Below are 23889 nucleotides of genomic sequence, written 5' to 3'. Positions count from 1 at the left end.
GCACTGAGACAAAACAATGGCACAGAAGCAAGAGTGCGTTCCCAGAGCAAAGGGGAGTAACATGCACTTTCAATGTGCACCAGTCTTTCCCTACATCAGTGGTGTCCAAACTTTTTTCAAAGAGGGCCAGATTTGATGACGTGAAGGGCCGTGAGAGCCAACCAAAGTTGTTAACCTTTTTTTAGCATTGAAGTTGAGGTTTTTTAAACCAACTGGTGGGCCGGATTGGCCCCCGAAGCAGACTTTGGACATGCCTACCCTACACACTCCAGTTGTTCCCAGCTAATACTGCAGAGCTGGAAAAGGGCATCCCAAATTATTAAGCATTAGCTGCAACTTGCCTACTAAGGAGAATAGTTCTCACATTTGGGGCTTTTTAGTTTAGAGAAAAGGAAATTATTAGGGTATATGACAGAAGCATATAAAATTATGCATGGTGCAAAGAATGTGGACAGAGAGCAGCTTTCCTTCCTTTCTCATAATATAGGAACTGAGGGCCAGTCAGTGAATGTTGGAAGTTTCAGGACAGCACATAGCTAAATTGTGGATTTTTCTCCCACAAGATTTAGTGATGGTCACCAAAGTCATGGAGGTTAAGACTATTAATGGCTACTAGCCACACTGGCCGCATTTCTGCCTCCACTGTGGAGGCAGTAAATGCTTCTGAATGACAGTTGCTGGGAATCACAGGTAAGGAGAGTTGCTGCTATTGAACTCAGGTCCTGCTTGCGGGTTTCCCTTTTGGGTATCTGGACCGTCACTGTGAGAACAGGATGCTGGACTTGATGTGCCCCCTTTGGCCTGATCCAACAGGGCTCTTGCATTATTTTATGCTCTCTCCACCACCTTAAGTCCCAAGTCCTAGCAGCGCCACAAGCCATGGCAAAGAGCCAAGAGAAGGGCATCATCTTCATCTCCAGAGGTTCCTGTCTGGTTATTTGGAAATGGGATGCTGGATCAGACAGATCTTGGCTTGTTCCAGCCAGGCAACCTTAATGTTCTTAGGTTCTTGGCAGCCGACCTCACATGAACCACAGCAGACGAGTGTGAGAAATTATCAGGTCATAAATGTTTTTGCCTCATACATAATTCAGCAGCATGAATTGATCCGGCTAAAATCAATATACGAACGATCACAATACTTCAGTGGTGTTTTTAAGTGAGCTTCAGTGCACGGTGAACAATTTCTCTTAAAGAAAAGATTGTTTTTGAAAACAGAAAGGGGAAAATAAAGCTAAATAACCTATATTTTACTGCGAATTTGTAGCTTTCCCCGCTGCCATGGATCATAATTTAAAACGACTGTTCAAAAACCCAATCAGCTACATGTTTACCATCATGGGGCTATAAAATCTTTATAGAGATTTGGCTGGTTAGAGTAGGAAATGGGTAGATTTCAGCGGAGTGATTTATTGAGCTATTAAAAAAAAAAGAGAAACGCACCACAACCCGTACTTTGAAGTAATGACGTCAGCATTAAAAACGAAGCCAAGTTATATTAGGGATGCGAGGAGCCCAAAGAATTCACTTTTCTTGCCACATGGGGGTCAGTCAGGGAGCCCCTTTCCCAAAGCAATGCAACGAGGAGGCCTGGATGTGACCCTCACGAAGCGAGGCTGGAGGGGAACTTTGTCCATGCTCAGAGGCAACTTCTCTCTTTTTTTTTAATACTAAAAACATGACCCCGCAAGCCCTCGAGTGAGCCCCGACTTTAAAACAAGAGCAAGCGCTGGGGGTCTTCATCCCTCCCGGCCCTTCCCCTCACAGGCGGCGGTTGCTGGGGGAAGCAAGCGGCGGCGGCGAAGCCCCTCGTGGCAGAGCGGAGGAGGAGGCGGCCCTGCCAGGCCTGGCGTTCCGCTGCGCTCCCCCTTCCTTCCCGCCCAGGGCGGCCCTGCCCTCCGCCTGCCCCTCAGAGCCGGCGCGTCACGCGGGGCTGGGCCTCGGAAACGGCGGCGTCCTCTCCTCCTCCTCCTGCCCGCTTCCTCGCAGCCGCTGCGGGACGAGCTGCCCAAGCGAGGCGGCCATGGAGAGGCGACGGCGGGATGCTCCCTCGCAGCCACCGCCGCTGCCGCCGCCGTCGCTCGGGGCAAACGCCGCCTCATCCTCCTCCCCGAGCTCGGCGGCGGCGGCGCTGTGAGGGGGCGAAGCGGCGGCGGCCGGAGGCTCAGCGCACCTCCCCGGGCGAAGAGACCCGCCGCCATGGACGCGGCGCCCTCCTCCTCCTCCTCGTCGTCCTCGTCCGTGGAGCTCCGGGCGCCCGGCGCGCTGGGGCCGCTGGCTGCCCTTTGCCTGGGTGAGTCCGGGCCGGGCGGGACGGAGCCGTTACGGCGGGGAGGAAAGGAAGCGCCGTCGCTGCTGCTGTTATTGTGGCTCCAGGCGGGATGCGGGAGAAGGTGCCGTTGGCTCTGTTTCTGCTGAGGGACGGCCAGGTGAGGGACCAGGGCGCCAAAGGCCCGGCGGAGATGCTCCTCCGCTGGTGTGGCGGGAGAGAGAGGAGCATCCTCCTGGCCCGTCGCCACCTGGAGCAAGCAGGTGGGAGACCCCAGCCCACCCTACCTCTGGCTGATTTCCCTCACCCATCTAGCTCCCTGTCTCCTGCACCGACGGGCTGCAGCAGCAGCAAAAGGCCATTCCTACCAGCCCCCCGTCCCTGGAGGTGCTGCCGGCGGGGACTGAACCGGAGGGCCTTCTGCAGGCAAAGCCAGGTGCCGAGTTGTGGCCTGTGCATCCGATGCACGGCGCACCCCCCCTCCCCACAAGGATGCCCGCTGGTGGCAGCGGGAGAGGCTCTGTAAGAGAGGGCGATCCGCAGGCAAGAACTGACCGCGAGGCTGCTCTCTTACACACCTGGCAGCACATGTGTTGGGGTGCAGGCCGTTTGATCCAACTTGCTCGAAAGTATATACGTATGCCCAGCCGGGACACACACATACTGGCATGTAGGGCCCCAGCCCCGACTTGGGACTTTTCCTTCATGCGAGGGCACTGCAGAATGAAGTGACATCAGCTCTGTTTGCTCATGGGAGTGCACTTTTTCTCTCCCTGCACTCAGGTTATGCTCTGCATGGAAATGCTCGGTAGAACCGTGGCCTGTGGTTGCATTAAGGACATAAGTTGTTTGGACCCCGTGGTTCTTGAGGATCATTTTCCCTGTCTCTGTAGCTAGAGGCAGCAAGGTTTTCTTTTTTCTTTTCGGTTTTTTTGCAAAGTTGCTAGCCTGTACAGTAGTCAGAAAGGCAAGCCCAGAGTGGTGTTGGTGGCTCACTTCCATTTTACAAACAAGTTAGTGCAGTTTGTTCTGACAGCCTTCTTTGATTTGTTGCTGTTAACATGTTAATGGATTCCACCCCTGTGTTGAGAGGGTGGGAGGAGAGGAGAGGAAGATTCCTGCTATGGTTGTGAACGGTTTTTTTTGCATAAACACCAAGATCATTTGCACAGACTAATGACACATAGGAGCAATACTTGTTTTTCATATGTATGGGAAATGATTTCAGGATAGAAATGGTTTACTAGTTTACAGGAGGGAGTTCTTTATAAAGGCATCAGAAGACATAATGCAACTATAATGTAGCTGCAGTCTTATGCCCGGTTACTGGGAGTGAGCCCCATTGAACCCAATGAGACTTACTTTTAATTAGACACATCAACTGTGGTTTAGAATGTGATTTTTTTTCACTGGGGGGGGCAAGGAAATTGAACAATCTGCTTGACAGAAAGTCATGCCGTTTTTCACAAACAAAATTTGGTGGTAGATGCAAGAACCTAAAAATAAGGTTTCTGGCTCCCATGCTTATGAGAAACTGTACAAACCCTGCTCTTCTTGTGCCCATGGGCTCTTGAATGTGTCTGAACTCTGCAGTGCTGTACATTTGAACTGTGACTCTTAATGGGCACAGCTTGCCACATGCAGAGTTTCTGTACAGAGCATATTTTCTCTGCTGTTTTTTACAAGAAGCCACTGTGTTGACAGATATTATTGCTTCAACACGGCTCTGAACATTTGACCAGATTTGGTATGGATGCATCCTTATGCTGGTCCCTGCATTTGGCAAGGAGCTCCTCATCCATGCAAGATGGAATAGGTGGCATTTAGCCAGTGAGCATTCTCATCCAGATCATAGTTGTTCAGTATTGTCAGGATGAAAAATTTGATTTGTTGCTGCTTTCCCTGTGTTCAGCCTCTCGCTTTCCTTCCTGTCTACAGCAATCTTTCCCTTTTCACTTTCGCAGCAGGTTTTAACTCGCTAAATGCAGATAGAGTGTATGAGCAGCCTCTGATACCAGTTTTGCAGGACCCCCTTGTCTTTAAGCAAAGGCATTCAAGTAGCAAGTTCCCAACTCTTATTTCATCCTCTTATTCCTCCAAGATAAAGAAGCATTAGGAAGAAATAAATTGATAAATCTTACTCCTGGGTAATTAGACTCACCTAATCATTTTATGCCTCCTGCTTTTCTGTTGGTAAAAGAGGACTAAATACCACCCCCCCCAGCAGTGCTGAGATTTGAGGTGGGGTAGAAGAGCTAGAAAAGTTAACAAAGAGCTGATACCTGAAAGAAGATGGGCTGAATTTAAAAAGCCTTTTGAAAGGAGCCTGATGCCTGGGATATGCAAACAGCCTGCTGACTGACATGGTTTGCAAGAGGGAAGCACTAACATAAGTTGAAGACTGAAAATCCTGACTATTGCAACGTGAGACCTGGCCAGAGTAGCACACACCTTAGTCATATCTAGATTGGATTATTTGTGTTCTACATAGAGCAACCTTTGAAGTGTATTTGGAAACATCAGTTTGTCCAGAATGCTCAGCAAAGGAGTCAGTCAGTGGGACCATATTACACCAGTTGTGTTTTAGTCTTCAGTTTGTTTCCAGGCACAATTCAGCATCTTGGTGATGACACTTGAAGGTGAAGACCTAAATGGCTTGGACCCAGGGTACCTGAGGGACCACTACCTCCTGTGCCAGCCTGCCCATTCATTATGATCAAGTGGAGAGAGGTTTTTCTTTGTGTCTCACCTATGATGAAAGTGTAGTTTGTTGAGATAAGAGATGGGGCCTTCTTGGGGGCTGCACCAATAATATGGAACATCTTGCTCCATGGAACTCAGGTGCTTGCCCCCCCCCCCCAATTGTCTTCTACCAGCTGGTAAATACTGTACTTTTTAAAAAAAATATTCTGGCAAGCTTTTTGCCTTGCCAGGCAAATCATGTTTTGTTTTGCTTGTTATGCCATCCTCTGTTATGTTTTGTCTGAGATTGTTCTATTTTGGTCTTGTGATGTTTGATTGCTATAAGCTGCCTTGAATAATGCAGCTCACAGCTTTAGAAGTGTAAGGCAGAACTAACTAGTGTGTGGAGTTCCATAATGTGGATTTCCTTTTTTGAAAACGAAGGGCATGTACAGTATTCTCTGGTCTGTCAGTCCTTGGAATAAAGGATGTGAAACACCCTGCCTGTTCCATGGTATTAGATCAAGAATTTCCACTATTACAGCTGTTTTCGTAAACGGAAGAGGCCCCTCTGTATATTTCTTCATAACTGCTGTCCTTGGCAAGCTAACTTCCTTTATTCAAAGTAGAAATTGAGATTTCTGAGACATCTGTCTGCTAACCAAAACAACAACATAGGCATAACTAACTTGAAGTGGGGGCGGCCTTCTGCTTAAGACTGTTCAGGTGGCTGTCCACCCACAAGCTGGGAATCCCACTAACATGTTTTTAAGTTGACGGGCGATAGAGTCATTGCTGTGGCAGGCTCCACAGTCGTGGAACTCCCTCCTTCTAGGGATTAGTCTTTATTCTTCCCTACCTCACCTTTGAAAAGGGCTCTGCCTAGAGCTTTAGTTGTGATTTATTTTTATTACATGAAACACAGAGTGCTGTTCTACTTCTGTCATCCTCCCCCCCCCACCCGTCCTCCCTCCCATTGGAAATTTGAAATTAAGTCAGCCTGCTCAGTTCAGGCATCAAAGTCTCCATTCTTCCTCCTCCTCTCATGTGTAGCTTCTCTTTCCTGGTTCGTTCTAATCATAGTTTGTTCAATCTAAGCAAGACTTGCTTTCAAACCATGATCAATCACCATGAACCAGGTGTCAGGAGAAGAGAAGGCCCGAGCAAGAATGGCAGATCTAATTAGACAGCAGTATCTAAGAATGAGGTGGGTCTCTCACATGGAGTGGCCTCCTGGCCCGGAGGTTTATTGACCCCAGAAATCAGCATAAGCTGTGAAACTAGTGGAATAATTATTCAGGCTAACCCCTTGCATTAAATGTGTAGTAAAATAATATTCTGGTGGTTGTTCATAAAGATGCAGGGAGCAGTAAAGTGAAGCTGCCTTCATCTTTCATCTGCTTTTCTACCTGGTCTCCAGGCAATTCTACAACTTCAGTCCCTCCCTGCCTCCATTTCTTTTGTTAGATGGGACAGGATATTTGTCAGGGTCCCTTCTTGTCTCTCCATGCCCCCTTGTAAAACCCAACTGTTGATACTACGGAGCAATCATTTTAAAAAGCACCAACCACATTTACTGTCCTTGCATTGCCCTAGTGGTCAGCGGCCGGGATAGCAGAACGTTTTGTAACAAGAAGAAAAAATGATACCTCAGTGATAATCCACAGCCCAGTTATTTGCATCAATGTGATGTCTACAGTCAGTTTGTTGTGGATATAAATTGTGGCTGTTCCTGCAAAATGTGAAACTTTTGGATGGAGGTGCAAGGGCAGAGAGTAGCTGTATGGCCTATGAGTAGCATCAAACTCTTCCTGTAATACTGATCTGCTGTCTGCCACAGATGATGTTGTCTTTCTTGGGTTGAACAAGAATTTCAAACTTCAGCTGCATCGGTCTGAGACTAGAAAGAATGTATTGATGGTGTTGTATCTGAATGATTTTTACTGGAAGTAGACCCATTGATATTGATGGACCTATGTTCATTTCAGTTGGTCTACTCTGAGTACGGCCAGCACTGGGTATAGCTCATATTCTCCACTAACGCTCAGCATTTATGCGACGCTTTCTTTTTCAGTGTTCAGAGCACTCCACATACGTGATACCAGTGAACTTTCCAATAGCTCTATAAAGTAGATCAATACTAGTATCTCACTATTATAGGTGGAGGGTTCAGCTGAGAGAACAGTGGCCCAGATGGCTACTTACTTGTGTGTGTTTGCTGCAGAAACGACCCAGCCCACGCCTCATAGCACTTGAGCTGTGACACTTTCTTTCCCCATGTTCAGCTGATCCCCTAGATGTTATAAACATCCACAGCATTATCTTAGGTATTTTTGCTCAGAAGAAAATCTGACTGTGTCCAGTGACGCTTGCTGCCTACTATATGTGCTTAGGATTGCAGCTGGGGGCGAGGTTATTTGGTTTTGATTTTGATTATATATTTTGTGCTTTTATATTGCAATTTTATCCTGTGAGCCACCCTGAGACCTGTGGGTATAGGACAGTATACAAATTTAATTTTATAACAACAACAGCAGCAGCAGCAGCTTCTGTGCCATTTTTCCTGTTCTATAAAAGAAAAAGAAAACAATTAGGTTCTCTCATACCTTAAATATTATACACGCTAACCCTGGTGCTTGTTGGAAGAACATACCTTTTCTGAATGTGTTTTTCCATTTATAATTTTGTTAATTACTTACTGCCTCCACTGTAATCTGTAACAAATTAAAAAAATATATATTTTTTTCTGTTTTGAAAACAGTCAACCTCTTCTTGTCTGGGAAAATTGAAAGTGCTGTCACTTCATTAGGTAAGATACCTCTGTTTTCTATTAGCATTTGAGCTTCATTTTCCTACTGATAGAAAACACTTCCTGTAAAGAATCATTTTGAGAAAAAGGTGTCTTTTAAGAATAATTTTAAAACAATGTAAATGCTCCCTGATACTATAGAGATACTTTAGGCTGAAAGACTAGTCCAGATTTTCCCACGCAGCAAAAAAATTCACGCAGCAAATCCAGATTGTGAATGGCACATTTATCATGTTGGTTTCTATGCCACTGTAAAGGAGAAAAATTCATCTAAATTAATTACTGTCATTCTGGACCAATTTATATGCAGTAAATGTTGCCCAGACTATCCCAAAACCTTATTTTCATTGTAGATAAATGAACACTCTCACTTTACACTGTCCATTTATTGGCTTGAGTGTTAGCAGGAGCAGGAAGGAGGGGATGTGAGAGTAGGAAAAAAATATGGCAGCATTGGAGAGACACGTGTAGTGATTAGGCAGCACTGGACCAGGACCGTCCCAGCTTCAAATCTCCCCTTGCCTTGGGCCATTCATTCTTTCTCAGCCTCATGTATTTCATAACAGGTTTATTATGAGGATAAGATGGTGGGGGAGATGTATTTGCTGCAATTAGAAAGGGCGGATGGAAGTGCAATAAAAAATGAGCTTCCAGAATGGACAAATTCTCTAGTACAGCAGGACTTGTTTTATTTTTGGGAGATTATGTTGTGTTGAAAGCAGCAGCAGCAGCAGCACTAGTTGTGGCTGCAGTCCTTTATACCAGTGGTGGATGATCTCAGGCCCATAGGCCTAAGCAGGACCAGCATGGATCCTAATTTGTCCCATGAGGCCATTTCCCCCATTTCCACACAAGTGAAGATGTGGCTCTCACATGGATGGCCCTGCCCATCTATTGAAATGGCCAACCAAGGGCAAGGGAGCCCATGGGATGGATCCTCTTCTTCACTCCTGCTCTGCAAACTTATCTGGCAGTAAAATCCCTTTAACTAATTGAGGCCTACTTCTGTGTAGAGATGAGTGGGTTTGTGCTGTATGTAAAGCATGCTAGTAAGTTTTAACTGAAGAATGGACTACAACTGTCTTGGGCCCGGTCTTATTCAACATCTTTATCAACGACTTGGATGATGGACTCAAGGGCATCCTGATCAAATTTGCAGATGACACCAAACTGGGAGGGGTGGCTAATACCCCAGAGGACAGGATCACACTTCAAAATGACCTTGACAGATTAGAGAACTGGGCCAAAACAAACAAGATGAATTTTAACAGGGAGAAATGTAAAGTATTGCACTTGGGCAAAAAAAATGAGAGGCACAAATACAAGATGGGTGACACCTGGCTTGAGAGCAGTACATGTGAAAAGGATCTAGGAGTCTTGGTTGACCACAAACTTGACATGAACCAACAGTGTGACGCGGCAGCTAAAAAAGCCAATGCAATTCTGGGCTGCATCAATAGGAGTATAGCATCTAGATCAAGGGAAGTAATAGTGCCACTGTATTCTCTTCTGGTCAGACCTCACCTGGAGTACTGTGTCCAGTTCTGGGCACCACAGTTCAAGAAGGACACTGACAAACTGGAACGTGTCCAGAGGAGGGCAACCAAAATGGTCAAAGGCCTGGAAACGATGCCTTATGAGGAACGGCTAAGGGAGCTGGGCATGTTTAGCCTGGAGAAGAGGAGGTTAAGGGGTGATATGATAGCCATGTTCAAATATATAAAAGGATGTCACATAGAGGAGTGAGAAAGGTTGTTTTCTGCTGCTCCAGAGAAGCGGACACAGAGCAATGGATACAAACTACAAGAAAGAAGATTCCCCCTAAACATTAGGAAGAACTTCCTGACAGTAAAAGCTGTTCTACAGTGGAATTTGCTGCCAAGGAGTGTGGTGGAGTCTCCTTCTTTGGAGGTCTTTAAGCAGAGGCTTGACAACCATATGTCAGGAGTGCTCTGATGGTGTTTCCTGCTTGGCAGGGGGTTGGACTCGATGGCCCTTGTGGTCTCTTCCAACTCTATGATTCTAACTTCACTTTATAAATTCTATAGCACAGTTCAGTACAACTTGAGATCCACCCAGCAAGAAGGCTGGTTCTCACTAACCAAGCGCCACGGCGTGACTGCTGTTTGACAACCCCTTTTCACTTTGAAGTTTTGCAACCCCAAGCAGGCAGCAAAAATTAGAGATTTGTTGAACTCCTGGTGGGCTTCAGCCCTACGCAGCAAGGGATTTGCATTTGGTCCTGTCAGCTCCTGCAACTTATGAACGTGCAACGGCAGCTGTGTGCTCAAAACAAAAACCCCACTTAGCGTACTCTCTTTATAAAGATACTTGAAATCCAAAAAGCAACAATCCACAAGCCTTGCTTTCTCTGAGAACACTTTTCAAACCTACTTATAGAAATTGTGAAGTTTAAAAGAAAGTGCCTGTTTGGGAGAGGAGGAAAACCAAGCATTTTCAGGACAATAGGTCTTGAAAATGATGTATTATTTACTTGGCTTTGGGCATGGATTTCCTGTGGTTGCTGGTTGGTTTGTTCCCTTTTTCCTTTTGGGCAGATCTGTTCAGCATTCCTTATCAAATCCCTTTTGCCAGGCTCATTTAGGGCTATTGATGTTCTCCCAGGAGATGCCCGTTGAACTGAATATAAGCCAGAAGACCAGATAGTTTAACAAAGCAGAAGGAGCAGGAAAGGGTAATGGAAATATCTATGACAATAACTTTTAGAGACCAGGGAAAGCTGTTGTGGCAAAAAACATGTGTTTAACATTTAACATTTCGTTGTGGCTTTTGACAGCTGCTTGCAGTGGAAAACTGGAACAGCATACTGAGCGACGTGGGGTCATCTACAGCCATTCCTGGCCACTCCACTATCCTCCGGCCACCAACTGCAGCTGGTACATTCAAGGTGATCGAGGAGATGTGATAACTATTAGGTACTACTAGTGAAAATGTTTTAATTGTCTTCCTTTGCTGAAATAAATTCTCAGATCCAGACCAGTTGCCCAACATAAGCTTGGTCCAAAGGAACTTTATTCTTTACGTTGTCCGTGGTGGTGAAAAAGCCATTTTTAGCCTCACAATAGGCAGGGATCTAGGCTAGGCTGAGTATTGCCAACACTGACTGGCAGCAATGGCTCTCCAGGGTTTCAGGCAGGAGGCAACTGATCCTACCTGAAGATGCTGCCAGGGATTGAGCCTGGCACTTTTTGCATGCCAAGCTGGTGTTCCAACACTTAGCTGTGGCCCCTATCCAGTCTACGTGCTACTTGGGAGTCGCGGGGAGTGAGCTGCCTGCCCGTCTTCCACTTAATTTTGCTGCCTCTTGGTGGGAAGGTGGCACACAAGGAGCATCATTGTTTTCCTGAAGCAAAGAGCGTATTAACTTATTTGTGCCATTTCTCTTCAGATATATTGTATAATTTGCTTTGAATTTATCAACTAAAAAGAACAGCAATTAACTCCACACTTTAAATCTTTAACATCACATCACCTCAGAGCTCAACATCAAACTGGAGGGAGATCAAATGCCCTCTTGAACAAGCTACTTCCAAACGAGACTAGCAGTTCCTTATTACAACTTTAAAAATGGGGTGGGGGACGGGGAATGATCCAAATCAAATAGTTGAAGACACCTGGTCTTGGGCACTACCACTGAGCTCTTAAATGTTTAAAGTGATTAATCATTAAATTATTTGAAATATATTTGATATCATTTTAGAATGGTTCAGCAGACAGCAGATAGTAGAATTTTTTCTCAGGTTTTTTTATTTAAAAAAACACACATTATCACAAAAGCAAGACAGGTGTTATCTTAGATAATACAGGAAACTGTCCAGTACCTGCTCAGACCTCCAGGGTCAGAAGCAGGAATGCCTTTGCCCATCCATTGCTAGGGAACATGAGGAAGGAAGTGTTCGTGTGCTCAGTTCCGGCTTATGGGCTTCTTCCCATTGGGGCATTTGGCTGGCCATTGTGGGAATAGGATGCTAGACTGTGTCCTGTGTCCTGATCCAGCTACAGAGCTCTTCTGATGCTCATGTCCATCTTCCCAGAGTTGTCAGCCTTCTTCCATGTCACCTGCTACCTGACTCTTAGCTGGAGTGGCCAGGATTGAACCTGGGACTGCCTACAGGCACAGATTGTCCTCCTCCATTGAGCTATGGGTTTTCCTCCCTGCCGCAAACTTCTTTCACAACATTTGTGCACCTCTTAACTGTAAAGAAAACACACCTCAAAGCGCGTTACAAAAAGATAAAACTGAGAAAAGTATAGGGAGGGGTGTGTATTGTCATCTTGGCAGCCCAGGATCTCCATACACACTGCTTAGGCTTGTGCTCCAGAGAATAGTTTAAAACAGGGGTCTGCAACCCGTGGCTCCGGAGCCGCATGTGGCTCTTTTACACCTTTGCCGCGGCTCCGGGGCGGATACTAGCGAGGGGAGGAGGCGCATTGTGCGCCCCGACACTCCCCACTGTGGGGGCGCTGTACTTGCTGTGACGTCGCATGGGGGCGGTGTGTGCGTTAGTCATGCACCGTCCTGACGTCACCTTCCCGCCCACCCGCTACATTGTAAGGGGCATGTACGCTGGTCACTACATTGAAAGGGGGCATGTACGCTGGTCACTATTTTGAAGGGGAGTGAAGACACACACACAGAAAAAGGTAACTTGTTAATTTAACGTTTATTTATATGAGGAGGAGTAATTCTGAGGGGTCAAACAAAGAAATAATAAAAAAGTGACAAAAAGTTATTTTTATAGTGACGAGTTTTGCGGCTCCCAGTTTTTTTTTCTTCAGAAACGGGTCCAAGTGGCTCTTTTTGTCTTAAAGGTTGCAGACCCCTGGTTTAAAACTACCAAAAGTTAAAATCTAAGACAGGTTTAAATTCACAACTTTCTAAAAAATCTGGGTAGGTTTGCCTAAACAGAGATGTTTTTAGCAGTCGCCGAAAAGAGTCCAGTGAAGCCTCCTGCTTGATATTAATAGGCAGGGAGTTCCAGAGTGCGGGTGCTGCCACACTAAAGATCTAAGTTCACACTAGGGTCGAGTTCTTACAAATGTGGAACTAGTATTATGCGGCAACTGTAGTAGTGCCAATTCCGCTGATCAAAGTGGTTGAGTGGGCATGTGGGGTAAGTTGGTCTTTTAGGTAAACTGGCCCCAAGTTGTTGAGGGCTTTATATACTAATACATCTTGCCATGTGCCCAACTTATTCATTCCATCAGAGCCTTCAGACAGAACTTCCTGATGAATTGTGCCCTAGCCCGTCTTTAGCAGGCAAAGACATTGCCTGACCTGCATTTGATACCTGTTCCTATGGCCTTCAGGAGAGGGACAAATGCACCAAGCCTTGCAATTCAGCTCCGTTGTGCCTGGCATTGGGTAATACATCATGCCAGCAACTGAGGAGGAAATACAACCGAGGCTCTCTAACTTCCCACCTCCTTGTTCTAAGGAGTTGGGCAGAATGTTTTTAATGAGCCAATTAAGGCTTCAGCTGTGTTCACAGCCTGCCCTTATTTAGAGAAAGTCACAAACAATCGTGGCTTCTCTTGTTTTAATTGGATGCTATGGTTGCTTTGCTGTTGGCAGCCATAATTATTTGCGCTGGACTTCCAATGTATTTGCTAGCAGGGGAGGCAAATTAGATTTCCAGCATTTGCTGATTTCCAAATGCTTGATTTAGCGCTGGAAGCTTTAATCAAGATGTTATTGACTGATTAATCAAGAACAGTTTTAGTTGATTAATTGATGGGAGCCATTTTAATTGACTGGCCTGCATCCTAAAGGCAACTTTTGTAAATGTGCTAGCAGTTTTATTGCTGCACCACTAGGAGGAGGAGAGTTGGTGTTCCAACCTGGCAGAGGTGACCCCTCAGCAAAGTGTCATGTTGACTTTCGCTGTTCCTTTTCATGAGATGCTGTCTCAAAGCCTGCCTTCAAAGACATTCTGAAGTAACACCTTCATTGAACGTTTTAGTGAAATCAGTAATTTTTTGAATGTTCCCCTCTTTCATTTCTTTAGTGCATTCATCTAAAATGGTGGTCTCCCTTCATTCCTCTAAAAATAAGTCAGTCTCCCTTCATCTGTGCTCCCTTCTCCCGTTTTCCTCCTCTTGTCAGTTTTAAGAACTTTGATTTGGAGGACTCTCCCAAGTGTTCAACAGACTGGCTGATGATCGGTCCTCCTGCCAAGGGAGAAGAATACAAAGCATGTGGATCCTTCATCCCACCTCCTTTCATCTCTGCCAGGGATCACGTCTGGATATTTTTCCACTCTGATCCATCAAGTTCAGGGCAGGCTCAGGGATTTCGCCTTTCGTATATCCGAGGTAAAAGTTCTCTCTAGTTTGAATGGCTATATTGATTATTGCTTTGCATTTATCTTATTTTCAACATTTCTATCTGAGGTTTATCACTATTTATCCTCTGTTAGGCTGAGACTGAAGTGTGGCCAAATGCCACCTATTTAGAGCTAAGTCAGGACTTGAACCCAGGTCTTTGTATCCCAAGTCCTCACACACTTCCCACTGTACCACACTGGCTCTGGATGTAGGCAGGAGGAGAGCCTTTTCCGTGGTGGTGCCTGAACGATGGCAGAACCTAATAGGGTTGCCTGCTTTTGCACTGGCTCTTGAGCTTGCTTTATTCCAGCTGGCATTTTCCAGCTGTGCCTGGGACATGCTCCTGTTGACATGGTTTTTTATTATTCTGCTTCATGATGCAGCTTTACTGCTGTTTGTTTTATTCTTTGTTTCGTTTTTGATTTTCTTGGGAGTTTATATTTCCATTGTACGCTGCTTTGATTTCACCACAAAATAGGGATCAAATAAATAAAACAACCCCCACTCTGCTTCTAATGGTAACAGACTTGCACCTTTAGGTACAAGTGTGATTTTAAAGAACCAGTCTTGCGAGAGGCAGAGGCTGAGTCCTCCCCCTGCCTGAGGTTTTTTCACTCTCTGTGCTTTTCAACCAGCTGCCTCCAGTACCAGGAGGGAGAGCCCCACCTGGAAGGAAAGTGTGTGTACAGGCAAGGAAGCAAAAGGGGCAGGGCTCAATGGGGGCACCAGCAAAAAGAGGGGGAAATAAGATTACACTGCACATAGCACCCCACCCAAAAAAGCTTTGCAGATCCTCCTCCCTCTTCCACATAACTGCCTCTCCTGTTGACAATAACCCTGATGTGATATGTTCTCTTGGCATTCTGTGGGGGACTTGTCCTAAGTGGCAACAAGGCTCTTGTGATTTCCAGTGCTAGGAGCAATTGCTCTGGGCTTCTAGCATTTGTATGCTGGAAGGGAGCTCTTGAAAGCAGCTGAAGCCTCAGAAATTCTCCCTCTACAGATACCCTGTGGCAAATGAGCCAGAGCCTGTAGTTGTAAGAAGGATTCTCATTTGCCTTAATTGCACAGCACTCAGAAGCACTTCTCTGAGTCTCTTTACAGAAACAACCATGCTTTTGGCAAGAGACTCTTTCCCCCCTTCATACACACTCTTTATTGGAGAGAAGAAAGGAGAGAGTGTGATCTAGTTCTGCCTTTGCAAGGGGAAGTTAGAACTCCTGGCACTTTAAATCTGAGATCTTTTCTTTCCAATCCCGGCTCTTTTTTGCTCCCCTGATTTAAGAGTGATTTGTCCTCCTTCCACATTGCTCCTGTAAGAAAAAAGGGCCTCCTCTCTCTCCTTTCTAGCCTTTGTAAAACAGCTTTAGCTTCTCCCTGACCTGCTTTGCCCATCTAGGATACCCCTTTTTGTTTGCCTATAGTCTTCTGTTCTCTCAGGTTTTTGTCTTTGAACCTTAACTGGGACGGGGAGCCTATTTGAAAACTTTTCACAGCACCCCAATCCCAGGTATTTGGGGGCTTTCTGGTTGGGGCAGAAAGGTCGGTAAGAAATAATCTTCCCTCCATACTATAGCTGCTCCCCCCCCCCCACAAATGGTGGTGGAAATCATAGCTAGTGGTAGTTAGTTCTTTTTTCAGAATCGGGATAGAGGTAGGTGTGGCCAAGGTGGCCAACAGACTGCCAGTCACAGGTGTGCGCATGTGCATGTACACAAATCCACACAAAGGCAGGTGCACAGGCAGGCAGGCAGATGACATTCCATGACAATGAAACTGCTATGGAGAGGAAAAACAGGGAGAGGGAATCCCCTTCCATCCCTTTGGAAAGGGCATCTCCTCCTTCTGAAGTCACGCCATTGCAGTGGAGCTACTGAAAACCCAGGTAAGTTGTGGGGGAGAGATTGTGTGCAGCTGGTGGGGAAGTTCGTCCTTGGCGAGAGAGATTTATACTTGTGTTGGCATAATAATATTTCAGAGTCCTCAAGAGCTGCTGCTTCCAAATCTTGATTGTCCTCCATGCTGGATTCATGTTTCAGGCACAGCATGGAGCCGGAAGTGCCCGGAGAAGTTTCCTGACACTTGTCTCTCACTTTACAGGGAAAATGGGCCAGGCTAATTGCCAGTCTGATGAATTCCGCTGTCTGAATGGCAAATGCATTCCCGGCACTTGGAAATGCAATTCCATGGATGAGTGTGGCGATAACTCAGACGAGAAAAATTGCACTGTTCCTCCAACCGAGCCCCAGTCCAGCATCTGCCCTTCGGGAACCTTTCAGTGCAGCGTAGCCCATTCCACCAAGTGCTTGTTCAACGAGCTGAAATGCAATACAGTTAAAGAATGCAGCGATGGTTCCGACGAAGAGAACTGCCCCGACCTTTCATGCGGCAAAAGGCTGGGCAACTTTTACGGGTCTTTCGCCTCTCCCGACTTCTTCCGCTCGGACCACAGCCAGGCGGACCTCCTCTGCACGTGGCATGTGGACACCCAGGACAACCGCCACGTTCTCCTGCAGCTTGACCTGCAGCTCGGCTACAATGACTACGTGAAGGTGTATGATGGGCTAGAGGAGAGAGGTGACAAGCTCATGCAGACCCTTTCCTATCGCAACAACAGGCACTCAGTGAGCCTGGAGTCCTCTAAGGGGCAGCTGACCATATCATACCATGCCTGGTCCAAGAGCACTGGGCACGGGTTCAACGCCACCTACCAGGTGAAGGGCTACTGCCTCCCTTGGGAGCACCCGTGCGGCAACGACGAGGGGTGCTACACCGACAGGCAGCGCTGCGACGGCTGGTGGCACTGCCCCAACGGCAAGGACGAGGAGAGCTGCCCAGCCTGCCAGAAGAATGAGTACCCGTGCGAGGGGAACAGTGGGCTGTGCTACTCGCTGCTCGACCGCTGCAACAACCAGAAGAACTGCCCAGATGGCTCAGATGAGAAGAACTGCTTCACATGCCAGCCGGGCAACTTCCACTGCGGCACCAACCTGTGCATCTTTGAGACGTGGCGCTGCGATGGGCAGGAGGATTGCCAGGATGGGAGCGATGAACACAACTGCCTGGTGATCGTGCCTAGGAAGGTCATCACGGCAGCTCTCATCGGGAGCCTGGTCTGCGGGCTGCTGCTGGTGATCGCCTTGGGCTGCGCCTTCAAGCTCTATTCCTTGAGGACCAGGGAATACAGGTGAAAAAGATCAGCTTTGCTTCCTTCCTCCCTCCCCCCCCCAACCCATTTTGTTAGGAGGGCTTTTCATTTCCTTTCTGGGCAGGATAACATAGACACCTAGTTGAATCTTGGAAAGTAAATTTACAAGGGGTCGTGTGGAATGACTGTTAAGACCCTAACATAATACTATTGTTTACATTAACTGCAACAGCTCCCCAGAGTTTCAGACAGGAGACTTGCATCACCCTGCTTGCAGGTACTATGAATTAAGCCTAAGGCCTTTTGCTTCCACTACCTGTGCTTCCCCGCTGAGCGGCAGTCCCTCCCCCTCTTCAGACCTCACGGGGAAAATAGGGTTTCCTGGTACAGGAATGAGCCATGCTGAAGCTTGAGCTCTCTCCCCATTCCTCTTTCATGCCTGGGGGTAGATTGGGAGCACCCCCAGGACCCTCTGACTTTTGGATTTGAGGCACAGGGAATCCTGAAACCACAGTTTCCAAGTTTGGACATTGCTAACCAGGTGGGAGGTCTTCTCTGCAGCCAGCCAGCCAAGAGGCAGAGAGAGAGTGCTTGAGCTTGTTGATTATGCCCAGGAACATTGCTTCAGAACCCAGCCCTGATATGTTTCATGCACAGCACAAGAAGTCTCATACTGTCATACTGTCATACTGATAGTATGGCGGTGCAGGACTGGGGAGCCAACCTGGCATTGGCATTAATGCTGCTTACCTGGAGGGGACAAGAAGGGATGGTGGCTAGGTTGGAGCCATGCAGGTGCCCCAGTGGGTGCTCCAGTTTGATGCCGGTAGTGCACTGCATGTCCTTAGGCCAAGAAAGCCTCCGGTTGCAGCCTTAGTCATGAGTGGGTGGTAGCCTTTGTCACTTCTACTTTGGGCCATGACAGTCTCAGAAAAGATGCCCACCTAGTCTATTCTAATCCAGCCAGCTTTTCTCTTCTCTTCTCTCCCTCCCTCCCCATCCCGATTCCAGGGCATTTGAAACCCAGATGACCCGTCTTGAGGCGGAGTTTGTGAGGCGTGAAGCTCCTCCTTCCTATGGGCAACTGATCGCACAGGGCCTGATCCCACCCGTGGAAGACTTCCCTGTTTACAACGCATCACAAGTAAATGACTCTGTCTATACAGTGGTACCTCGGGTTACATACGCTTCAGGTTACATACGCTTCAGGTTACATACACTTCAGGTTACAGGCTCCGTGTTCTGCGGTACTCCTTCAGAGTGAGCTCCGCACAACAGAAACAAAGTTTCGTATTTGTTGAGGGAAAGTACAGTAGAACATCAGTTTTTGGGCATCTTGTAAGCCGACTGATTCAGAACCCGGATGCCAAAAACCCAGAAGTAATTGCTTCCGTTTCTGAATGCGCCTCGGCAGTCGAACCAGTTCCGCTGTGTGTTTTTCCATTTTTTTTCAATTGATTTTGCCGACTGCCCATTGATCCTCTGTTTTCAAACATTTTGGAAGCCAAACGGTCTTCCGGAATGGATTATGTTCAAAAACCGAGGTTCCACTGTATTATGTTTTGCAAACATTTTTATATGAAAAGTAGGGATGAATATGACACTCCCCCCCATGTCTAAATGCATTGAGATTCATTCTGTTCCTCTCAATGCTCTTCAGATGCTTTATTTTGGATGACATTTCTCTGACATGTCCGATCAAAACACAATTAGAACTGCAGCTTGCTCACAACATTGAGAACCTGAATGACTGAGGTGCCTGTTGGTTATTTGAATAAATTGTGGACATAATGATTACAAAATGACACACCCAGGCAATAATCCACCATCAGCCAGCCAACTAATTCTGTATTTTGCAGACAGGTATTTTAATTGAGAGAAGGGAATGATTGCCCCCCCACATCTCACAGGCCTGATCTTTATACGATACCCAGTGGCTGTTGTTTATAGTGAGGAAGAGATCTGTGCAAGGCCAAATGATGTGTTTTAAAGCAACATGCAGGCTGGCCCTTAATGTTTGATTACACGTCAATAAAGTTTTAATGCATTAAAGTACTGCAGGGATGGGGAACATCTGTGGCCCTCCAGATGTTGTTTGAGACTGCAGCTCCTGCCACCCCTGACTATTGGGCATGCTGGCTGAGACTATTGGGAGCTGGAACTCAACAGGGCCACAGGTACCCCCACCCTAAAGTACTGTAATATTGCTAAACCCAAGCGTTTATCTTTGTGAGATGGATTTGGCAAAGGTGAGCTTTGAAAATAAAGAGATTTGGTGTTTATTTGCCAGAACCTTGCGAGGAAAGAGAAAATAAATTCACTTTTTGCTATGATATTTTCACCACTTTTCACCTAGAAAATCATGGGGATACTTGTATACACAAATCCTCCCACCCCAGCAGTGATTGGATTTTGTTTTGTATTTTCATTTCCCCCAGCCCTGGCAAATGCATCCAGCCTCTACAGTGTGATCCTATTATGGCTGAAGCTCTGTATTTAGTTACACAAGCAGGGAGATCTGCTTTATGTTTCTGGTGTGGGCTTTTTTGGGGCTTTTCGTGCATCAGCCTCTTGCACTGCTGGAGGCTGAAACAGAGGTGACCATTGGCACTGGATAATCCCGATAATCCCCTGCATTTGTGAGGTCAGGAGGTTCAAGAGGAAAGAAGAGATTGGGGAGAGGTTGCTGTGTCGTGGGCTGAGAGGTTCCTCTGGCTTCCTTCCCGTCTTCTGACACTGGCCAGGATGTTAGTGTATTATCTTTGAATGAAAGCTAGGAAGGCAAAAAAAGAACCCACTCTGTTTGTCTTCATAGGCCTCCGTCCTGCAGAACATCCGAACGGCCATGAGGAGGCAGATGCGTCGCCATTCGTCCAGGAGGAGCTCATCCCACCGGCGCTTGGGCAGGTTGTGGAACAGATTCTTCCACCGGCCGCGGGTGAGAGCTCAGATCCCGCTGCTGAACCCCACCCACACTTCCCAGACAGTGCTAGGGGATGGAATCATCAATCGCACAGATGGCGCGGCCCCCCAGAGCCCCCCAGCTTCTCCCGAGGGAACTAATGTTGAAACGGGGAGCTGCAGCCCAAACCGGGGACTCCTGGAATCTGAAAACAGCCATTTGCCTTCAGAGACAGAAGCTGCAGAATCGCCCCCCTCAGACGTTCTGTCAAACATTTGCACAGCAGCTCTCTCAGAGCCAGAGGACGGACACGACAAGCCTTCAGGTACTGAAGACCCTCCCAGCGGTGAGATCAGACAGACCAGCAAGGCTGATTCAGGGAAAACGTTCAGAGACCCTTTGTTGGAGAGGGTGGCAGAAACGCACCAGGGTGGGGGTTTGGCGTCTAGCAGGACTGTTGCCGAGTGCAGAAGCTCCAGCAGGAATAATTTGCTGAGTGAAGAGCCATGCCGGCTCCCCTTCAAAAAGTGGGAGTCGATATACTCTGACAGCCCCGTGAATGTCCCTCTTCAGGGGGACGGCCGACACTGTTGTTGCCCCCAGTCATATCGCGAAGAGCCTTTGGGCATTCGCCCAGCTTGTTGCCATTCCATGGAAGTGCCAATCCTCGAATCCCCTCCCCCTCTCTCAGAAGTCACCCCCAGCGACGACGAGTCTTTACTGGTCTGCTAATCGGATTTTGCTGGGCTCTTTCAGAGGACACCATTCATTAAATTGTGGTGCACGCCACCCGCCACCAACATCACCACTTCTGTTGCAGCACATCTCCAGCAAGGTTCAGTAGGACAAATGTGGTATCAGGAGCTGATGAGAGTTTGTTCACACAATCATACTTTTCTTCTTTAAAAACAAAACAAACAAAAAAAGCATTTACTTGTATAACGTGTTATACATACAAGACACAGATATTCTTCCGAAAGGGCTTGCAGTTTGGACTGTCTTGCCATCTCCTTTGGTATCTGCATACAGATTTCTGACTAGCAGGCTACAGTCATTAAAATATACCAGTTGTCAGTTTTGGCACCTCCATTTGTGTGTGTGTGTGTGTGTGTGTGTGTGTGTCAAACACCTGGCAGGTGCAATATGTTCCTGGTACGGGAAAGGCAGGTGGGGGAAAGTTCTGTGCCGGCAGGTTAGAGAAAGGAACTGTTAAATCTCAATTCATCTGCCTGTATCAGCTGTGCTTCTTCCACTGCTTATAATGACATATGCTGGGAGGCCTCCCTGGTGCCCTCGCTTCACTATCTGTGTGTGGTTACCAGGGAGAAACTGACCCAGGGGGGTTTCTGCACAGGCACACAGGTGTAACTCTGGAAAGCCGCTGTGTCTCTGAGAAGAAGAAAATATGCAGCTCTGCATCTGCCTACCATAGGGACCCCCCTGGCTACAGTTTTCCCCAGCTGACCTTGATCTGTGGGTGGGTGAACACACAACACCCGCCCCAGCAGATCTGCCTTTGCAATTTGACGCTTCCCTAAATCCGCTTGTTCCTTCTGTTTGTGAAAGGCGCTTTCCCCTCTGCTTTCCGAGATAAAAGTCAGCTTATAGCTTCTCATTCATATGCTGGAGGGGATTCATCCAGCAGGCAAAGCAAGGCACCAGGCACAAGTAATTATGACGGACCGCTCAACTGGAGAGATCCAATTATTGGCGATTTAGAATATTTGTCTAAATTAAAGCTATATTTACAGAGCCTCGGGGTAAATCGTTTAACAGGAAACCAAAGGCAGGGAGCATCACATTCCTTTCCTTTCGTACCTTCCCACCCCCTTTTGAAACAAGAACAAAAAAGCTACATCCACTCATTTGCTTGCTCTCTTCGTCACGGTGCCCATAGCGATGGAGAAATGCCAGTGGCAGCCAAAGGTTCCATATCCTTCATTCACAGAAAATAATTGCATTTTCCGGTTGCTGTGCCACTGTAACAACAAAGCAGCCAAGTTTTGATTATAGTGGGATTGTAGCAAAGGCTGACTTCAGTAGGAGTTTTATGTTGAATTAAGTTGGATCAGTTTTACAAGGGTATTTGTTGAGCTGTTGTTTATTGTAGGTTTGTGAACCCCTTTTACCCACCCCCATCCCGAGTTTCCAATGTTAGCAGAGCGCTGAGTGCATAGAACTGTGAATTGGAAGGTGCTTTGTACCAGAGGACAAAGGGGACGCAGGTGGCGCTGTGGGTTAAAGCCTCAGCACCTAGGACTTGCCGATCGAAAGGTCGGCGGTTCGAATCCCTGCAGCGGGGTGCGCTCCCGTTGCTCAGTCCCAGCGCCTGCCAACCTAGCAGTTCGAAAGCACCTCCAGGTGCAAGTAGATAAATAGGGACCGCTTACCAGCGGGAAGGTAAACGGCGTTTCCGTGTGCGGCTCTGGCTCGCCAGAGCAGCGATGTCACGCTGGCCACGTGACCCGGAAGTGTCTTCGGACAGTGCTGGCCCCTGGCCTCTTAAGTGAGATGGGCGCACAACCCCAGAGTCTGTCAAGACTGGCCCGTACGGGCAGGGGTACCTTTACCTTTACCTTTACCTTGTACCAGAACTGGGTAACCTGTGGTCCTCAGGGGTTATACATTTCCCATCACTGGGCATGCTGACCGAGGCTGAAGGGAGTTGGAGGCCAGCAACAAACATCTGGAGGGTCACAGGGTCCATATCCCTGCTTTATTATTACTATTATTTATTTATCTCTTTATTAAATTCACATACTGCCCTGAGAATTATACTGAGCAAGCAGATTTTCCATGGTTTTCAAAGGAAGTTCCAGAGAACTGGTCAGTTCCTCAGATACTGGTGAGAACATAAATAGTGATGTAATAGCTTTCCTGAAAGCTCATGGAGGTTCAGGCACAATGAGAAGTCCTGGTTTCTTGCCGTATAAAGGAGCCTTGGGCTTGTTCACGCTCCCTCTTCCATGCACTAAAGGAGCATCCACGTGTGATTTCAAAAACAAGCCGTATGGCTCAATGCTACTTCTGAGCTCAAGGAACAGTAGCTTGCCAAACCCTCTTTAGCGAGCAAACCTGGATCTGAAACCACATCTTGATTCCGCTTTGTTCTCTGCAACTAGAATTGAGTTTTTAAGACGACTTAACAAATGAAAGAGAAAAAAATCAACATTTTTTTCTGAACATCATGTGGTACGTTATACTTTGGGAACCTAGTGAGTTTAAACCAGTCATGGTTCCCCAAGTCATGTCACTGGCAGTAAGCTGACAGAGGACACTTCTGGTCTTTTTGTAAAAGTGCACAGACCCTCTTCAGCAGTGGCATGGGGGAAGTTGGACCACCCATGCGCTTGCTGCTTGGAGTCGCATGAGGTCCCACCATTGGCTGGGAGGACACGATTCCAGCCCCCTCAGGCAACCCCTGAACTGTCTCCAAGAATACTTCAGTCGCTTGTCCTTGAAATTCCCTTTTTCATTTTCCCATAGACTGCTTTATTTTTGTGTGGCTGCAGTCTCTGCGCTGCTGTATGTGTTGCAGTTCCATAGTAATCGATGGGACCTGAGCGCACTTGCTAGGCACTGGTATGCAGCCAGCATAGCCATTAGTAGCCCTTTCTCAGAGTGCTGATTGCTTTTTAACAACGTAACCAAATGTTTCTCTGGCATTCTGTCACTTAAAAATACCTTTTCAGTTGTTTTTGAAGTTAAGGGCAGTGAGGAGCAGTGATAAT

At 47.1% G+C, this 23889-nt stretch overlaps 1 protein-coding gene across 4 annotated transcripts; it reads left to right on the top strand.

Moving 5' to 3' along the window:
* Positions 1-1448: 1448 nt before the first annotated feature.
* On the top strand, positions 1449-21232 carry LRP3 (LDL receptor related protein 3). Of its 4 annotated transcripts, none has more exons than XM_083753063.1 (7): positions 1449-2293; positions 7713-7760; positions 10558-10696; positions 13888-14096; positions 16209-17295; positions 18268-18400; positions 20072-21232. In XM_083753063.1, exons 1-7 carry the CDS (start codon positions 2200-2202, stop codon positions 20888-20890), a joined length of 2529 nt encoding a protein of 842 aa, XP_083609189.1. In that variant the 5' UTR covers positions 1449-2199; the 3' UTR covers positions 20891-21232. The 4 variants fall into 4 exon arrangements, with proteins under 4 accessions (XP_083609189.1, XP_083609191.1, XP_083609190.1 ...); XM_083753064.1 differs by having other exon boundaries at positions 1829-2429; XM_083753062.1 differs by lacking the exon at positions 1449-2293 and adding an exon at positions 2367-2532.
* The last annotated feature ends 2657 nt before the right edge of the window (positions 21233-23889 follow it).

The sequence above is a fragment of the Podarcis gaigeae genome, assembly GCF_964106915.1.
Source record: "Podarcis gaigeae genome assembly, chromosome: 8".
In the NCBI taxonomy this organism is placed as follows: Eukaryota; Metazoa; Chordata; class Lepidosauria; order Squamata; family Lacertidae; genus Podarcis; species Podarcis gaigeae.
Note: the sequence above shows the minus strand (reverse complement) of the source record. Positions and strands in the feature narration are given on the sequence as shown.

Coding starts and splice junctions, on each gene's coding strand:
- LRP3 (XM_083753062.1), top strand. CDS start 2,382: ATGCGGGAGAAGGTGCCGTTGGCTCTGTTTCTGCTGAGGGACGGCCAG. Junction 2,533..7,712: donor TCGCCACCTGGAGCAAGCAG/GTGGGAGACCCC, acceptor TTTTGAAAACAG/TCAACCTCTTCTTGTCTGGG. Junction 18,401..20,071: donor CTGTTTACAACGCATCACAA/GTAAATGACTCT, acceptor TTGTCTTCATAG/GCCTCCGTCCTGCAGAACAT.